General features: G+C 39.2%; 1 protein-coding gene across 1 annotated transcript in view; it reads right to left on the reverse strand.

Moving 5' to 3' along the window:
• Positions 1-1,157: 1,157 nt before the first annotated feature.
• The window catches only part of AKAP12 (A-kinase anchoring protein 12), a 65,282-nt gene continuing 47,722 nt past the window's right edge, over positions 1,158-18,717 (reverse strand). The window contains 3 exon segments of the mRNA XM_058169669.1: positions 1,158-4,620; positions 6,373-10,919; positions 10,921-18,659. Coding sequence (XP_058025652.1) covers positions 6,381-10,919; positions 10,921-18,659 — 12,278 coding nt within the window. The 3' untranslated portion in view covers positions 1,158-4,620; positions 6,373-6,380.

The raw sequence follows: 18,717 nt of genomic DNA on the forward strand, positions 1-18,717 counted from the left end.
AGTGAATTAATTTAACCCTTTTTCTTGTGAGAGTCTAGTTAATTCAACTATATTACTACATATGAAGCAAGTTTTAACTATCTGTGAAAAATGAAACTACTTTAAATATAAAATAGGACTTTGATAAATGTGTTTAAAAGTGATACTGTTTTATTTTAAAAAGGAAGTGTTTTTGTATAAATATTAAAGAACAATTATAGCCTTGCAAGAAACTGACCATAAGTACCATTCTTTTGGCAGGCAAGAAGTACTATTCTTGCAAGACTGTAGGAGACTCGGTTTTTAAGGTGGTTTTATTTGTGGAGCTTTCTTAAAAAGTGGACCTCACCCCCCTCAGACTCACAAGAATAGTAAACTGCTTGCAGAATAGCACAAGGTTGCCATGAGGTGGCTTCTATAAGAAAATTGAGCCTCATCCCAATAGCACTGGTCTGGCTGTAAAAAAGCTGAACCTTGCATCATATTGGCCAGGTGGCTCTGCAAAAATAGAAAGGTAGATTGTGTGCTGCTTGGTCCTGGAACTGACTGAGAAACAGGCCGAGACCTGCAAGTCCCTTAGGTGGCTGGATGGGAAGCAGGCTGAGGCCTACAACAGGCCCCCTCACACTAGCAGCTTCTGCTGCCTGGCTTAGGTGGCTAATTGGGAAGCAGGTCTAGGCCTACAAACTAACAGCCCCTGCACACAGGTAGCTTCTGCTGTCTGGCTGTTGGCTCCATTCAGAGCAGGCTAAGGCCTTCAGGAACCCCAAGAGGCAAAGAGCAGAGCACAGGGTGCCTCAGGAAATGCCAGAGGTTTTGGGAGGCTTTAAATAATTCTCCAGACCTCCTTGCTAGACTGTTAAAACACCAACTGGTGTATGCTGATATGAATAATGGTGTGGTTCTATGATCAACTCCTTTTTTAAAAATATAAAATAAAAACTATTTCCCCAACTAAAGCACTAAGTCAGGGGTGTCACAGCAGCGTCACATGACATACTGAGACTTTTTTCCCCTTCACTAAACAGGGCATGACCAGCATGTGACGCATCCGGCCCACAAGCCCGGAGTTTGACAGCCCTGCTCTAAGGGCATCCCAAACCCTTCTGCTTAAGCACAGATGCCAGTACTACAATTATATAGAGATTACACCCCCAAGAAATCACAATACAAGAATGAATTATTTGAATTTTATTTAATCCATGAAAATCTACCTTAAAAACAACATAGAAAGTCAAAATATAATCCAATACAATCAATTAGAAGAAACTGCAAAAGCTTGGAGTTGAGGCACAAGCTAAGATTTGCAGCGTTGTCTGAAGTATTTTTGAGGCCAAAGCAACACGCTGTATCAAAGCAATATCTGTGAATGGAGACATGCTCCCTTGCACCATGACAAAAATTCTTTGGGTGCCTTGTTTTTTGTTTTGAGACCATCAGTTGCAAAAAGAATGACTGGTTAGATGATTTATGTCCTTGACGTTGCTTAGAAAGGTCATAGTATCTTTAAAAAAAATTTCCCAAATTAAGCACTTGTTCCTCAACTTCTAGTCAGTAACTATTTACATTGTTATTACCAGGTTTTATTTAAATGTTTAACTTTACACAACTATTAACAATCTTGGAGCTATAAAGGGAGATATAAAGTCCAGGATTACATAGGTCATGCCATCACTGTATTTTGTATTATTTCACTTGCTGCAGCTTTCACAATATGGCTTTCCATAAACAGATTATATTTTGCTTAAATAATTGGTTTCCCATTAGATGTTAAAATGGTGCTATAAAATTAAAGTGGCACGAAAACAAATCTTATTTTGAAGTAGGCTATACATAATAAATATTACCTAATCAATTGGATCACATAAAGAAACTTGATCAGGTAAGAGTGAATTCCAGAAATAGGGGTAAGGGATAGATCAGGTCTTATACTGTAATTTCAGCAGATCTACTAAAAAGATACCACAACACAGGAATAAGGGCAGATGAGTCACATTGCTGGCTCTGCCTCTTCTTTTAGATGACATCGGGGACCCTTGCTCCCCAAGAAAAATCTACACGTTTGCCTGAAGAAAACATGTTAATGGTAAGTGACTTGTATGTAGGGACTGTAGTTTTATATTTTATTTTTTATTGAAATTAAATAGAATTATATTTCTTAATAATAAATACATTTGTGCAATCTATATTATCAACTTCAAAAAAAGAAATGTTCTAAGGAACTATAGGTTAACTTATTCATTGGCTTTTCAAAGCTTTTAACTTTTATCTTAACTTTTATCTTTATTTTAACTTTTATCACAAGATCACAAGGTTTTATTTAATAAAAGAGCTAATGAAAGTGAGAAAGCTAGTATCTTGCACCCAGAACAAAACTTGATGTTAATGATGAAAATAATGTTATAATAAAGTACTGTATATGCTAATTAATTTTGGGACACTTATTATTGAACATTTTAATTCTAATTGAGAGAGCCACAAGCTCTCATTTCCATCTTCAAGTGAATTAAATTTTCTTACCTATTCCATCACACTAAGGAATTGTGGAACAACAATTCAGAGGTCTAGAAGTAAATACATTTGTGTAATCTGTACTACTAACTTTCAGAATTTTTTTTTTCTAAGGAGCCTGTATGTTAATTATTCATTGGTTCTGAAAGATAAAATTAACTTTATGAAATACCACTCAACTGGAGTGAACAAATTGTCTCATTATGGTCTTCTGTCATGTGTACACATTGGAATGAAGAAGCTACCTTTTGTTGGCACATACTTGAACAGACTGACAACTTTTAAATATTTTGATGGTCAATGTGATGGAGAAAAGATCAGACTTTTCCATTCAAAACAGAAATGTGGAAGCAAAGAGATCAAATTGAATTTCTAGAGGGATACTATTTGGTAGGTTCATGATCGCCATTCTGACCAGGAAGAAACTACTCACTGCTGATATGGCCTCTTCTTCCCTTTGGCACCACTTAATAGTTTCTGATGTGGAGGCAGGGCTTATTATCCCTTGTATCTTCCATCACTGATGCCTTTAAAACTGAAAAGGGTGCAAAAGATTTCCTTATTACACCAAAATGACTGATTGATCTTTGGGTACCTGGATTCCACTGGGTTTTGTATCACTGAAGATAATTATTGAAACAAAGATTGAATCAAACATGCTAAAAGAAACAGCCATTTTTAATTTAAAAAGAAATTACTTATATCTTGATATCAACAGATCCAGTATATGACTTTTCTTTTAAAAAAGCAAAGACACCTATTCACCATAGTCTAAGTTGATTTTTCTTTTTGTACAAAAGATGTTAACATCTCTCACTATTAATTTGCACAAAACAGCCCACTGCAATGTCACAATGCATGTACAGGATTGCATATTATTATTTGTCATATTTGCCTTTAATAGCCAAGCTATTCCAGATATAATGTAGAATTAATTGTATGAAACATTTGCCATTCCATATTTTAGCTGAATAAAAGTAGTATTATAAGTAGTATCCTAAGTTATAAAATATGTATAATGACCACTAGATGGTGCAGTCATATCAAATGATCTTTCTGTTTTATTCCTCATTGTGCAGCTCTTAACAGTATGCATTTAGTTTCCTGGGTTCAGTTCAAATAACATGTAATACAGGTAGGACAATGAGCCTGCTGAGCCTTGGAAAAAGCTCATGTAGATAGATATGAAGACTATAAAATGCAATTTGACTGGCTAAACAACTTGGTGACTAGAAGATCAAATTCTGAAAGAAGAATATTTAATGATTCAGTTACTGAGCATTTGAAGCCTGCCCATTTTGTACACACAACTTCTTATGACCTCATATTATGAGTTGCATTGAACAAAATTGAGTGTATTTATTCCAGGCATCCTAAATCATCTTATAATGCATTTATTCTGAATATGAATGCAAATATAAATGTAAGCCAAATCCTTATTTAAATTACTTTAAAGAAATCACAGTTTATCTCACTATTCATGAAGTATGAATTAGATTTACAATTTACCAATAGATCAAGAGAAATTGTTAGGCAATGACCTTTCAGAAAACAATAGCAAATATATCATAAAACATTTATTCTCGCATTCCTCCAAGCAAATGGGAAACCAATGTTAAGTTGGTTGGAACCATCTATGGTCAGTGATCGGTCATTCATAATACCTCTTGGCCCAAACAAGTGAAATAATTTTCTTTCAATCTTTTACACAGAAAGAAGAGGAAACATAAATACACAAAGAATTGCAATCCAGTTTGAGAAGCATTGGTAGAAAGGGAATCACAGAAGATGCCAACTTCCTTTCCAAATTAAGAGACTGACATTGTTTGAACAGAAATACTTCCTATCCCCATTCAATATCCCACCCCAATCTCTTTATCAACAGCAAAAAGAAAGGTAAAATAATATTGTGAAAGGAAGTATTCACAATCAAAACTAAAGGAGGTGGCTCAAGCTCCTGATGGTAGCTCAGGATTGTTAGGCGACTTCCTCAGAAAAACATCTGAAAGCACGGACATGTTCTCACAGCAAAATCATTGGTCTTCAGCCAATTTAAGCAGAATCCATCCTTTTCTGCTACCTTCTTTGGGTACTGGTCCCTCCAAATGTAAGAAGTAGTCTTCAACAGAACTGGTGGAAAAAAAAAATCAAGAATGCCTTACAATCAGAACATCTTAACTAGTAATTTATATCAATAGCAAATCACAATATATTAAAGATAAGGACATGATTAATTGTACTTTTGCCAATTACTGTCTAGCAGTACTCTCCAAAGCTACCAGATGTACATAAATTGGAGATGGAAATCTTGGCCAGACAAGGGACAGAGAACTTATTGTATGACTATACGAAAATAATTATTCCCCATTTTGCCCAGGTAACACCGCTACTCAGCTGCACTGTTTGCCTGTGGTCTTCTGGATGCAGTTGAGAGTGTTGGTTGTCAACATTAAAACCTTAAATAGCTTGGAGAGAGGGAAGAGGTTTGGAGACTTAAAGGTTTTATATAATGAGAAAATGTTTGTGATTGAATTGAAATAGCATTTATTCAATGCAACAAGGTGAATGATTATAAACTGTGTTATGGATTGTTTTAATCTTTAATAAATATCTGGAGTGTAAATCTTTGAGAGTTCATTGGGATTGAAGTGGCTGATTACCCTTGGAAACAACAAAGTAGCCTAAAAGCTTACATATTAAGCTTTACAAATACTTACAAAAAGCTTACATATTAAGCTTTACATATTAAGACTTACAAATACATATTTGTAAGTCTCACAGCACATTCTTCAATAAGAAGACAAGCTATTGTTTGTAAATGAAAGGTGCATCTGTTTCTCAACCATTTCTTTCCTCCTGCTCTTCTTCTACTGTTAGATGAGAGCAATTCATATAGTCCGCTTCAATGTTTCTGCTTCAAGCATTCTTATTACATATGTGCTTAATTTCACATGTTTGAAGAGAATGCTGTAATTGGGACTCTTGCCAATAAGGCTGATAACCTAGTCCACACATCTTGTAACTTACTAACATCTAAGAAACTAATGTGAAAATCTCCAGTGGCCAAAACTTTGGTAGGTGATGATGGTCAATATTTAGATTGCAACTTGGAATGAAATGTATGTAACAGATATAAGAACATATATCACCAAGATTGTTGAATGAACTAACCAAAATAGTTCACAGATTGGCTATAATTATATTATAATGAAAGAAAAAGGACTGCGTTTGAGGAAATATAATACAAAATTATGAATCTCAGGTGACACCAATGGATGAATGGAAATAAGGCAGGGAAGTAAACAAAATGCAATGGAGGCACCTGGAGATCCAAGTATAAATATGATATTATTTGATGAAAAAGAAATCACAATTGCTGTAAGAATCTTGGAAATTTTTAAGATTGCAGGTGCAGATGATGTTAACATCGCATGGCTGCTGTAAAGAAAACACACTAGAAAAAAAAGTAAGGTTATGGAAATCAGATAACCACAGCAAGTGAAAAACATCTAATACGATTTCTTAGTCTGGAAGGCCTTTAGTTATAGCAGCAGTGAAGCAATGGCCATGCAACGTATTTGGGGAACAAGTTGGGAAAAACTATGCTGAAGTCTCCCTCCTCAACTAACTCTGTGGCAAAACTTATTTACTGAAATTGAAACAAGTCCCTCAAACAGAAATTCAAAATACTATCTTAGGCATTTATTTCTTCCCCATTTTAAATCAGGTTTTTTTAGTATAAATTAGTTAGCAATTATGTATTGTTTTCAAAACCAGAAGTATATAAATATATTGTATTTTATCTTGTTGATAAAATCCAAAAATATCTAATTATTTCTTATTTAAACTACTGCAAATGAATTATTTTAGTTAAACACTTACATAAAACCTCAGAATTTGCCAAGTTTTGTCTGAAGCTGAGGACTGTCACCAGATGTGGTGTCTTCCTCTTTAGGCATCTCAGGAAATTCTGTTGATTGGCTGTAATCTTCTTTTCTCTTCCTCTGAGTCTGATGTTCTATTAACTTATCTTGGTTTTCATCTATAAGCCCAACTTCTAAATCTTTTATTGTTGATTGTTCTGTTTCAAGAGATCCTACTGGATGATCTCCTGAGACAATACTTCCTAGCACGATGTTTTGAGTCTCTGCTGCAACAACTACATCTGCTTTTAATTGAGGCTTTGAATCATATTTCTTACTTTCCATTTCGTTTACATTCTCTTTCACAGTTTCATGATCAGCATCTGTCTTTCTGAAATTCCAGTTTTCTCTTTCTTCAGATACTATAGAACATGAAGGTATTCCTTTCGCTACTTCAATGGCTTCTTCCCTCTCTGCATTTATAGTTGTTGGCTGAATTTTATGACTTTTCTCTTCTGCCCTAGAAATTTGCTGACCAACTTTTAAAACTTCTGGAATTCCGAATTCATTTAAACCCTTTAGACAGAGTTCACTCTTCTGCTTTAAAGGAGAAATGTCCTCTTGCGATTGTTGAAATTGAGCAACTGGACTCACTTTCTGCACAATTTTGTAACTCTGAAACACTATTGTTTCAAGCTGAACATATTCTGGAAATTCAGTAGAGGTCTGGACTCCTTCTGAAGTCATCACCTTTTGCTTAGCTTCTTTCTGAGATGAAGATGTTAGCAGCTCCATTTCTGGAGGTGATTGAGATGTACCTGTCTGGAGTGAATCTTCTCTGGTGCATCTTTCTGCTGATTCTCCTGCAAATTCAGCAGAGGGTATTTCTTCTGAAGTCATCATCACCTTTTCCTCAGTTTCTACTTCTGATGAAGATTTTGACAGCTCTATTTCTGGAGGGGATCCAGATGTTCTCATCTGGAGTGTACCTTCTGTAGTGTATTTTCGTTCTAATTCTTTTGAAAAGTCAGTACAGGGGATGCCCCGTGAAGTCATCATCTTTTCCTCAGTTTCTTCTTCAGATGAAAGTTTTGGCAGCTCCATTTCTGGAGGGGATTCAGATGTACCCATCTGGAGTGTACCTTCTCTGGGGCATTTTCCTTCTGATTCTTCTGGAAATTCAGTAGAGGGGATGCCTTCTGAAGGCATCACCTTTTCCTCAGTTTGTTTTTCAGAGAAAGATTTTGGCAGCTCCATTTTTGGAGGGGATCCGGATGCCCCTGTCTGGAGTGCTACTTCTATGGTGCATCTTCCTCCTGATTCTTCTGGAAATTCAGTAGAGGAGATGCCTTCTGAAGCCATCACTTTTTCCCCAATTTCTTCATCAGATGAAGATTTTGGCAGATCCATTTCTGGAAGGGATACGGATGGCCCTGTCTGGAGTGCTCCTTCTATGGTGCATATTCTTCCTGATTCTTCTGGAAATTCAATAGAGTGGATGCCTTCTGAAGCCATCACATTTTCCTCAGTTTGTTTTTCAGATAAGGATTTTGGCAGCTCCATTTCTAGAGGCGATCCGGATGCCCCTGTCTGGAGTGCTACTTCTATGGTGCATTTTCCTCCTGATTCTTTTGGAAATTCAGTAGAGGAGATGCCTTCTGAAGGTGTCACCTTTTCCTCAGTTTGTTTTTCAGAGAAAGATTTTGGCAGCTCCATTTTTGGAGGGGATCCGGATGCCCCTGTCTGGAGTGCTACTTCTATGGTGCATCTTCCTCCTGATTCTTCTGGAAATTCAGTAGAGGAGATGCCTTCTGAAGCCATCACTTTTTCCCCAATTTCTTCATCAGATGAAGATTTTGGCAGATCCATTTCTGGAAGGGATACGGATGGCCCTGTCTGGAGTGCTCCTTCTATGGTGCATATTCCTCCTGATTCTTCTGGAAATTCAATAGAGTGGATGCCTTCTGAAGCCATCACATTTTCCTCAGTTTGTTTTTCAGATAAGGATTTTGGCAGCTCCATTTCTAGAGGCGATCCGGATGCCCCTGTCTGGAGTGCTACTTCTATGGTGCATCTTCCTCCTGATTCTTCTGGAAATTCAGTAGAGGAGATGCCTTCTGAAGGTGTCACCTTTTCCTCAGTTTGTTTTTCAGATAAAGATTTTGGCAGCTCCATTTCTGGAGGGGATCCGGATGCATCTGTCTGGAGTGCTCCTTCTATGGTGCATCTTCCTTCTGATTCTTCTGGAAATTCAGTAGAGGAGATGCCTTCTGAAGCCATCACCTTTTCCTCAGTTTGTTTTTCAGATAAAGATTTTGGCAGCTCTATTTCTGGAGGGGATCCGGATGCATCTGTCTGAAGTGCTCCTTCTATGGTGCATCTTCCTTCTGATTTTTCTGGAAATTCAGTAGAGGGGATGTCTTCTGAAGCCATCACCTTTTCCTCAGTTTGTTTTTCAGATAAAGATTTTGGCAGCTCTATTTCTGGAGGGGATCCGGATGCATCTGTCTGAAGTGCTCCTTCTATGGTGCATCTTCCTTCTGATTTTTCTGGAAATTCAGTAGAGGGGATGTCTTCTGAAGCCATCACCTTTTCCTCAGTTTGTTTTTCAGATAAAGATTTTGGCAGCTCTATTTCTGGAGGGGATCCAGATGCACCTGTCTGGAGTTCTCCTTCTATGGTGCATCTTCCTTCTGATTTTTCTGGAAATTCAGTAGAGGGGATGTCTTCTGAAGCCATCATCTTTTCCTCAGTTTGTTTTTCAGATAAAGATTTTGGCAGCTCTATTTCTGGAGGGGATCCGGATGCATCTGTCTGGAGTGCTCCTTCTATGGTGCATCTTCCTTTTGATTCTTCTGGAAATTCAGTAGAAGGGATGCCTTCTGAAGGCATCAACTTTTCCCCAATTTCTTCATCAGATGAAGATTTTGGCAGCTCCATTTCTGGAAGGGATCCAGATGCACCTGTCTGGAGTTCTCCTTCTATGGTGCATCTTCCTCCTGATTCTTCTGGAAATTCAGTAGAGGGGATGTCTTCTGAAGCCATCCCCTTTTCCTCAGTTTGTTTTTCAGATAAAGATTTTGGCAGCTCCATTTCTGGAAGGGATCCGGATGCCCCTATCTGGAGTGCTCCTTCTATGGTGCATCTTCCTTCTGATTCTTCTGGAAATTCAGTAGAAGGGATACCTTCTGAAGGCATCACCTTTTCCTCAGTTTCTTCTTCAGATGAAGATTTTGGTCGCTCCATTTCTGGAGGGGATCCGGATGCACCTGTCTGGAGTGCTCCTTCTGTGGTGCAACTTCCTCCTGATTCTTCTGGAAATTCAGTAGAGGAGATGCCTTCTGAAGCCATCACCTTTTCCTCAGTTTGTTTTTCAGATAAAGATTTTGGCAGCTCCATTTCTGGAGGGGATCTGGATGCACCTGTGTGGAGTGCTACTTCTGTGGTGCATCTTTCTCGTGATTCTTCTGGAAATTCAGTAGAGGGGATGCCTTCTGAAGGTGTCACCTTTTCCTCAGTTTGTTTTTCAGATAAAGATTTTGGCAGCTCCATTTCTGGAGGGGATCCGGATGCATCTGTCTGGAGTGCTCCTTCTGTGGTGCATATTCCTCCTGATTCTTCTGGAAATTCAGTAGAGGGGATGTCTTCTGAAGCCATCCCCTTTTCCTCAGTTTGTTTTTCAGATAAAGATTTTGGCAGCTCCATTTCTGGAGGGGATCCAGATGCCCCTGTCTGGAGTGCTCCTTCTGTGGTGCATCTTCCTTCTGATTCTTCTGGAAATTCAGTAGAGGGGATGTCTTCTGAAGCCATCACCTTTTCCTCAGTTTGTTTTTCAGATAAAGATTTTGGCAGCTCTATTTCTGGAGGGGATCCGGATGCATCTGTCTGAAGTGCTCCTTCTATGGTGCATCTTCCTTCTGATTTTTCTGGAAATTCAGTAGAGGGGATGTCTTCTGAAGCCATCACCTTTTCCTCAGTTTGTTTTTCAGATAAAGATTTTGGCAGCTCTATTTCTGGAGGGGATCCGGATGCATCTGTCTGAAGTGCTCCTTCTATGGTGCATCTTCCTTCTGATTTTTCTGGAAATTCAGTAGAGGGGATGTCTTCTGAAGCCATCACCTTTTCCTCAGTTTGTTTTTCAGATAAAGATTTTGGCAGCTCTATTTCTGGAGGGGATCCAGATGCACCTGTCTGGAGTTCTCCTTCTATGGTGCATCTTCCTTCTGATTTTTCTGGAAATTCAGTAGAGGGGATGTCTTCTGAAGCCATCATCTTTTCCTCAGTTTGTTTTTCAGATAAAGATTTTGGCAGCTCTATTTCTGGAGGGGATCCGGATGCATCTGTCTGGAGTGCTCCTTCTATGGTGCATCTTCCTTTTGATTCTTCTGGAAATTCAGTAGAAGGGATGCCTTCTGAAGGCATCAACTTTTCCCCAATTTCTTCATCAGATGAAGATTTTGGCAGCTCCATTTCTGGAAGGGATCCAGATGCACCTGTCTGGAGTTCTCCTTCTATGGTGCATCTTCCTCCTGATTCTTCTGGAAATTCAGTAGAGGGGATGTCTTCAAGCCATCCCCTTTTCCTCAGTTTGTTTTTCAGATAAAGATTTTGGCAGCTCCATTTCTGGAAGGGATCCGGATGCCCCTATCTGGAGTGCTCCTTCTATGGTGCATCTTCCTTCTGATTCTTCTGGAAATTCAGTAGAAGGGATACCTTCTGAAGGCATCACCTTTTCCTCAGTTTCTTCTTCAGATGAAGATTTTGGTCGCTCCATTTCTGGAGGGGATCCGGATGCACCTGTCTGGAGTGCTCCTTCTGTGGTGCAACTTCCTCCTGATTCTTCTGGAAATTCAGTAGAGGAGATGCCTTCTGAAGCCATCACCTTTTCCTCAGTTTGTTTTTCAGATAAAGATTTTGGCAGCTCCATTTCTGGAGGGGATCTGGATGCACCTGTGTGGAGTGCTACTTCTGTGGTGCATCTTTCTCGTGATTCTTCTGGAAATTCAGTAGAGGGGATGCCTTCTGAAGGTGTCACCTTTTCCTCAGTTTGTTTTTCAGATAAAGATTTTGGCAGCTCCATTTCTGGAGGGGATCCGGATGCATCTGTCTGGAGTGCTCCTTCTGTGGTGCATATTCCACCTGATTCTTCTGGAAATTCAGTAGAGGGGATGTCTTCTGAAGCCATCCCCTTTTCCTCAGTTTGTTTTTCAGATAAAGATTTTGGCAGCTCCATTTCTGGAGGGGATCCAGATGCCCCTGTCTGGAGTGCTCCTTCTGTGGTGCATCTTCCTTCTGATTCTTCTGGAAATTCAGTAGAGGGGATGTCTTCTGAAGCCATCCCCTTTTCCTCAGTTTGTTTTTCAGATAAAGATTTTGGCAGCTCCATTTCTGGAGGGGATCCGGATGCATCTGTCTGGAGTGCTCCTTCTGTGGTGCATATTCCTCCTGATTCTTCTGGAAATTCAGTAGAGGGGATCTCTTCTGAAGCCATCCCCTTTTCCTCAGTTTGTTTTTCAGATAAAGATTTTGGCAGCTCCATTTCTGGAGGGGATCCGGATGCATCTGTCTGGAGTGCTCCTTCTGTGGTGCATCTTCCTCCTGATTCTTCTGGAAATTCAGTAGAGGGGATGTCTTCTGAAGCCATCACCTTTTCCTCAGTTTGTTTTTTATATAAAGATTTTGGCAGCTCCATTTCTGGAGGGGATCCGAATGCACCTGTCTGGAGTGCTCCTTCTGTGGTGCATTTGTCTGGTGATTCTTCTAGCACCAAATTTATTTGCTCATAAAATGCCAGTTTATCAGGATCAGGATACAGAATTGGAGTTTCACTCTTCTGCTTTGAAAGAGGAATGGACTCTTGTTTAAACTGAGCAATTGCATTCTGGATTATTATCTGCACAAGTTTGTAAGCCCGAGATTCTATTGTTTCAGGCAGAACATCTTTCTGAAATTCAGTAAAGGGAATTCTTTCTGAAGTCATCACTTCTTCCTCAGTTGCTTTATCAGTTGAAGATGTTGGCACCTCCATTTCTGAAGGAGATCCAGATGTACTTGTTTGGAGTGCACTTTCTCTGGTGCGTCTTCCTGATCCTTCTTCTAGCATTGAATCTATTTTTTCCGAAAATGCCAATGCATCAGAATCATGGTACATAACTACAGTATCATATTTCTGCTTTGAAAGAGCCATGGACTCTTGTTGAAATTGAGCAACTGCATTCTGGATTATTATCTGCACAATTTTGTAAGCCTGAGATTCTATTGCTTCAAACTCAACATTTTTGGGGAATTCAGCAGAGGGGATTCTTTCTGAAGTCATCATCACCTTTTCCTCAGTTTCTTCATCAAGTGAAGATATTGGCACCTCCATTTCTGGAAGGGATCCAGATTCACCTGGCTGGAGTGCATCTTCTATGGTGCATTTCCCTGGTGATTCTTCTAGCGTCAAATCTATTTTCCCTGAAAATGTCACTGCATTAGGATCATGACATAGAACTGCAGTTTCACTCTTCTTCTTTGAAAGAGCCATGGACTCTTGTTGAAATTGAGCAACTGCATTTTGGATTATTATCTGCGCAATTTTGTAAGCCTGAGACTCTGTGCTTTCAGGCAGAATAACTTTTGGAAAGTCAGTAGAGGGGATTCCTTCTGAAGTCATCACATGTTCCTCAGTTTCTTCATCAGCTGAAGATGTTGGCAACTCTATTTCTGGATGTAATCCAGATGAACCTATCTGGAGTACACTTTCTCTGGTGCGTCTTCCTGATGATTCTTCTAGCACAGAATCTATTTTCTCTGAAAATGCCAATTTATCAGGATCAGGATACAGAGCTGCAGTTTCTCTTTTCTGCTTTGAAAGAGCCATGGACTCGTGTTGAAATTGGGCAAGTGCATACTGGATTATTATCTGCACAATTTTGTAAGCCTGAGATTCTGTGGTTTCAGGCAGAATAACTTTTGGAAAGTCAGTAGATGTTGAGACTCCTTCTGAAGTCATCACCTTTTCCTCAATTTCTTCCTGAGCTGAAGAAATTGGCAGATCCATTTCTGGAGGGGATCCACATGTACCAGACTGGAGCAAATCTTCTTTGGTGCATTTTCCTTTTGATTCTTCTGTAAATTCAGCAGAGGGTATTCCTTCTGATGTCATCATCACCTTTTCCACAGTTTCTTCTTTTGATGAAGATTTTGGCAGTTCCATTTCTAGAGGGGGGCCAGATGTACTCATCTGAAGTGCACTGTCTCTGGTGAATTTCTCTAGTGATTCTTCTAGCGCCAAATCTATTTCTTCTGAAAATTCCACGGGATCAGGATACAGAACTGCAGTTTCACTCTTCTGCTTTGAAAAAGCCATGGGCTCTTGTTGAAATTTAACAACTGCACTCACTTCCTGCACCACTTTTAAACTCTCAGATTCGATTGTTTCAGGCTGAACATCTTTTGGAAATTCAGTAGAAGGGATTCCTTCTAAAGTTATCACCTTTTTCTCAGCTTCTTCAACAGGTGAGGATGTTGGCAACTCCATTTCTGGAGGGGATCCTGATGAACTTATCTGAAGTACACTTTCTCTGGTGCGTCTTCCTGCTGATTCTTCTAGCACTGAACCTATTTTCTCTGAAAATGCCACTTTATCAGGATCAGGATACAGAACTGCAGTTTCTCTTCTCTGCTTTGAAAGAGCCATGGACTCATGCTGAAATTGGGCAACTGCATACTGGATTATTATCTGCGCAATTTTGTAAGCCTGAGACTCTGTTGTTTCAGGCTGAACACCTTTTGGAAAGTCAGTAGATGTTGAGAGTCCTTCTAAAGTCATCACCTTTTGCTCAATTTCTTCTTCTGATGAAGATGGTAGCAGCTCCATTTCTGAAGGGGATCCAGATACACCCACCTGGAGTGCACCATCTCTGGTGCATATTCCTGCTGATTCTTCTGGTACTGAATCTATTTTCTTAGAAAATGGCACTTTATCAAGATCAAAGTACAAAACTGCAGACTCACTCTTCTTCTTTAAAAGAGCCATGGACTCTTGTAATTGAGCAACTGCATTCTCAATTATTCTCTGAGCAATTTTGTAAGCCTGAGACTCTATTGTTTCAGGCGGAAGATCTTTTGGAAATTCAGTAGATGTTAAGACTCCTCCTGAAGTCATCACCTTTTGCTCAATTTCTTCATCAAATGAAGATTTTGGCAGCTCCATTTCTGGAGGGGATCCAGATGCACCCATCTGGAGTGCACCTTCTCTGGTGCATATTCCTGCTGATTCTTCTAGCGCTGAATCTATTTTCTCTGAAAATGCCATTGTGTCTGGATCAGGACACAGAACTGCCATTTCACTCTTCTGCTTTAAAACAGTCATGGACTCTTGTTGAAACTGAGCAACTGCCTTCTGGATTATTATCTGCACAATTTTGTAAGCCTGAGACTCTATTGTTTCAGGCTGAAGATCTTTTGGAAATTCAATAGAGGGAATTCCTTCTGAAGTCATCACATTTTCCTCAGTTTCTTCATCAGATGAAGATTTTGGCACCTCCATTTCTAAATGGGATCCAGATGCGCCCATCTGGAGTGCACCTTCTCTGGTGTATCTGTCTGCTGATTCTTCTAGCACCAAATTTATTTGCTCATAAAATGCCAGTTTATCAGGATCAGGATACAGAACAGCAGTTTCATTCTCCTGCTTTGAAAGAACTATGGACTCTTGATGAAATTGGGCAACTGCATTCTGGATTATTTTCTGCACAATTTTGTAAGCCCGAGACTCTATTGTTTTAAGCCGGACGTCTTTTGGAAATTCAGCAGAGGGGGTTCCTTTTGAAGTCATCAGCTCTTGCTCAGTTTCTTCTTTAGCCGACAATGACTGAACTGTTGCTTCTGTCAGACTCGCACTAATCCCCTTTTCATCAGACAATTTAATTCTTTCAGCAACAATTTGCAACATTTGCTGTGTTTGTTTATTTAATTCTTCCAGGTCTTGCTCATTTTCCTCGATCTCCTGCACTGGTGTAGCTATTTCTGTAGTATCAGGAGACTCAGTTAGCCTTGAAACTGCTGAAATCATTTCAGTTGTCTCTTCAGCACAAGACATTTCAGTTGTTTCTTTAGCACAAGACACTTCAGTTGTCTCTTCAATGATTGAAGCTTCTTCCCTAGCTGTAACTGCTTCCGAGGTTAACTCCAGGTCCCCGATTATACTATCACCACTAATATCTTTTCTCATTTGTGGCACAAGTTTAGTAACCGCTGCTATTTCTTCAACAATTCCAGTTCCAAAAATCTGCTCAGACTGTTCCTCGTCATCATTCACAAGTTCAGTGGACACGGTCACAGCAGCTGGTATCCAAGAGGGGGACCTTTCTTCAATACTTATAATTGCTCTCTCACCTTCTACCACTGAGACTGCAACTGCATGAACTAATCCTTCAGTGACCTGCTGAGTTATTGATGTACTTTCTGACTTTTCTATATTTTGACTTGCAATTTCCTTATCCATATCATCTTGCTCTGCTTTTTGAGCTTCAAATTTCTCTTGCTCAGCAGCATCATACTCTGATAAAGGAACCACAGCTGGAACATCAAAGTCCTCCTCATTTGTTCCTGTCGTTTCTTCTCCAGCTTCTAGAACAGGAGCATGCTCTGGTATTCCATCAGACTTTTTCTTCCTACGACCAGGCATTAATTTTTTAAATGAAACCCAGGATTCTTCTTTTCCAGTATCCCCATCTAAGGTAGCATGTTCTAAACTTGGAACTGGGATGGGTTCATCATTTTTCTCTTCCATCCTTGTTTTAGATTTTCTTCTTGGGGTTACTAGCCTTTTAAGAGATTCCCATGTTGAAATTCCCTCTGTTTCAGATGGGCTTCCTGCTTGTTCTGGTGAAGAACTTCCTTGTCCTTGATCACTTTCATGTGAGCTAGTAAAGACGGTATCGGGTACTGCTTCTTTATTTGGTGCACTCTCATCTAATTTTTGTTCATCTTGAGCAAGTCTTTGTTCAGTTTCTTCATCAGAAGATGAAGATTTTCTGCTTCTTCTCTTTGATGAGCCTACACAGATTAAAGCTTCCCATGATACAGAAGTATCAACTTTTTTCTTGGGCTCATCTGCACTTTTTTCTAATTTTTGTTCCTCACCATTTTCTTTAATATCTTCCTGTTCATCACTAGGTGCACTTTCAGTTGTCTTATCAAGTTCTTCTTCTCTGTCACCATCAGAAAGTCTCCTAACCCGTTTCTTAGGAGTCACCATTTTTTTAAAAGATGCCCAAGGTGTAACACTTTCTCTTTTCTTCTCTGCATCTGAAGGAAACCCTTCTTTAGCTTCAGGAATCTGTGCAGCATCGGATGACTTTTCTATGGATTCTGTTATTTCTTCAGGAGAAGAAGCAGAACTCTCTCCCCTTGGGTCATCTGGACTTTCTGCAGTATCAGACAACTGCTGTGCTTCTTCTGCTGCTTCCTCTGATTTAGCTTCTTTCTTCCCTTTACGTTTCTTTCTTGACAATTTCTTTAAGCCAGGACCTGTGAAAAGCTTTTTTAAAGGGCTGCCTTGCATCTTGGCTTTTTCTTGAGATGATAGCAATTCTACCTCACTTGTTATTATGCCTTCTGGAGGTTTGTCTGTTGCTGCATCAAGACTGCTTGAATCGGTTTGGATGAAATGTTCCTTTGGTATTTCAAGAACTGTTTCTGTGATTTTTAACTGTTCAACGGTGGGCTGTTCTTTCTGAAAGTCATCGTTTGTTTCCACTAACTGTTCAAGAACTAGTTGTTCTTTTTTAGTTATTTGAGATTCTTCTTCTGTCACAACAGCTCTAACATCAATATTTATCTCTCTAGGTTTTTCATCAAAAATTTCTGTGGCCAGAGGAGCCTTTGGTTCTGGTTTTTCTTCTATTATTTCAGAAGGTTCCTCAGGCTTTTCTATTGCTACTGGAGACAGTGAATCCAATTGGTTTGTTTTTTCTTCAAATGCTTCATGTAACAGTTCTGTTTTTGATTCATGCAACACAACAATACTCTGCTCTATGCCTATTGGACTTTTTTGCACTTGTTCCAATTTTTTCTTGGATTCCAGGTCAGTCAACCTTTTCAAGATTATATCCACTGCTTTTATATTTTCAGCCAGTTGTTCTACTGATGGTTGCTTCCTGGGAGTAGCAGCTTTTTCCAGATCAGTTTCTGATGAGACTTTCCTCTCTTTCTCACTTTCCATTTTTTCATCACTGGCTTCAAAAGAAATTTCTTTATTTATATTTTCAGCCAGTTCTTCTGCTGATGGTTGCTCGCTGGGAGTGGCAGCTTCTTTCAGATCGGTTTCTGTTGGAACTTTGATCACTTTTGTTTCTTCTTTCCTTTCTTTCTCGCCTTCCAATTTTTCATCACTGGCTTCAAAAGAAATGTCTTTATTTATATTTTCATCCAGTTCTTCTGCTGATGTTTGCTCACTGGGAGTGGCAGCTTCTTTCAGATCAGTTTCTGTTGGAACTTCGACCATTTTTGTTTCTTCTTCTCTCTCTTCCTCACTTTCTATTTTTTCATCACTGGCTTGGCAAGAAACTTCTGTCTCATCTTTTTCTGGTGTCAGTTTTTCTCTTTCTAATTCTTCTTCAACAATTATTACTTCTGTTGTCACATCTTTCTCCATTTCCTGATCTTGTTTTTCTTTCTCAGTTTGCACTTCTTCTTTAGATTTTCTGAAGCTTGTCCTTTTTCTAAACCCAGCCCAACTCTGACTAAAAAACTTCCTTAGAGGTGATGCAGTGTCATTGTTTAATGGGCTTACCGGAGACTCTAGAGATTTAATCCCATTGTTTTTAATTTCTGCCTCTTTGCTTTCTGCGTCAACAGGGCTTTCCGTTACTTTCTCAGAGGAGGTTTCTCGTTCCATCTCCTCAGCCTGAGTTTCTTCCTCAGTCTTGTCTACAGAGGCAGTGATTTCACTTTCTGTGGCTTCTCCCACTGTCTCTGTTTTTAATTGTTTATCTTCTCCAGCCACATCACTTGACCCTTCTGCAACCTCTGGCTTCACATCCAATAGCTGAACAGGTTCAATTTTCTCTGTTTTATCCTTCTTAACTGTAAATTTGAATCCAACTAATTTAAAAACCTTTTTAAATCCAACATCATTTGATGGAGATACACTAGGTTGATCTTCTTTTTCTTCTGATGCCAACTGTTTATCAGCATCTTCTGTGTCTTTCTGTACTTCATCTTCATTTGACTTGTCATTTAATTCTGGTGAGCTGGTCTTGATATTTTCAGCAGATTCCTCTTCCAAAATTAAATTTGCAGCTTTTGTTTCACCAACTGTAAAGATATTCAAAGATGATAAAAATTTAGAAGTGCCATTATTATTATTATTAAT

Source organism: Ahaetulla prasina, chromosome 1 (assembly GCF_028640845.1).
Source record: "Ahaetulla prasina isolate Xishuangbanna chromosome 1, ASM2864084v1, whole genome shotgun sequence".
Lineage (NCBI taxonomy): Eukaryota > Metazoa > Chordata > Lepidosauria > Squamata > Colubridae > Ahaetulla > Ahaetulla prasina.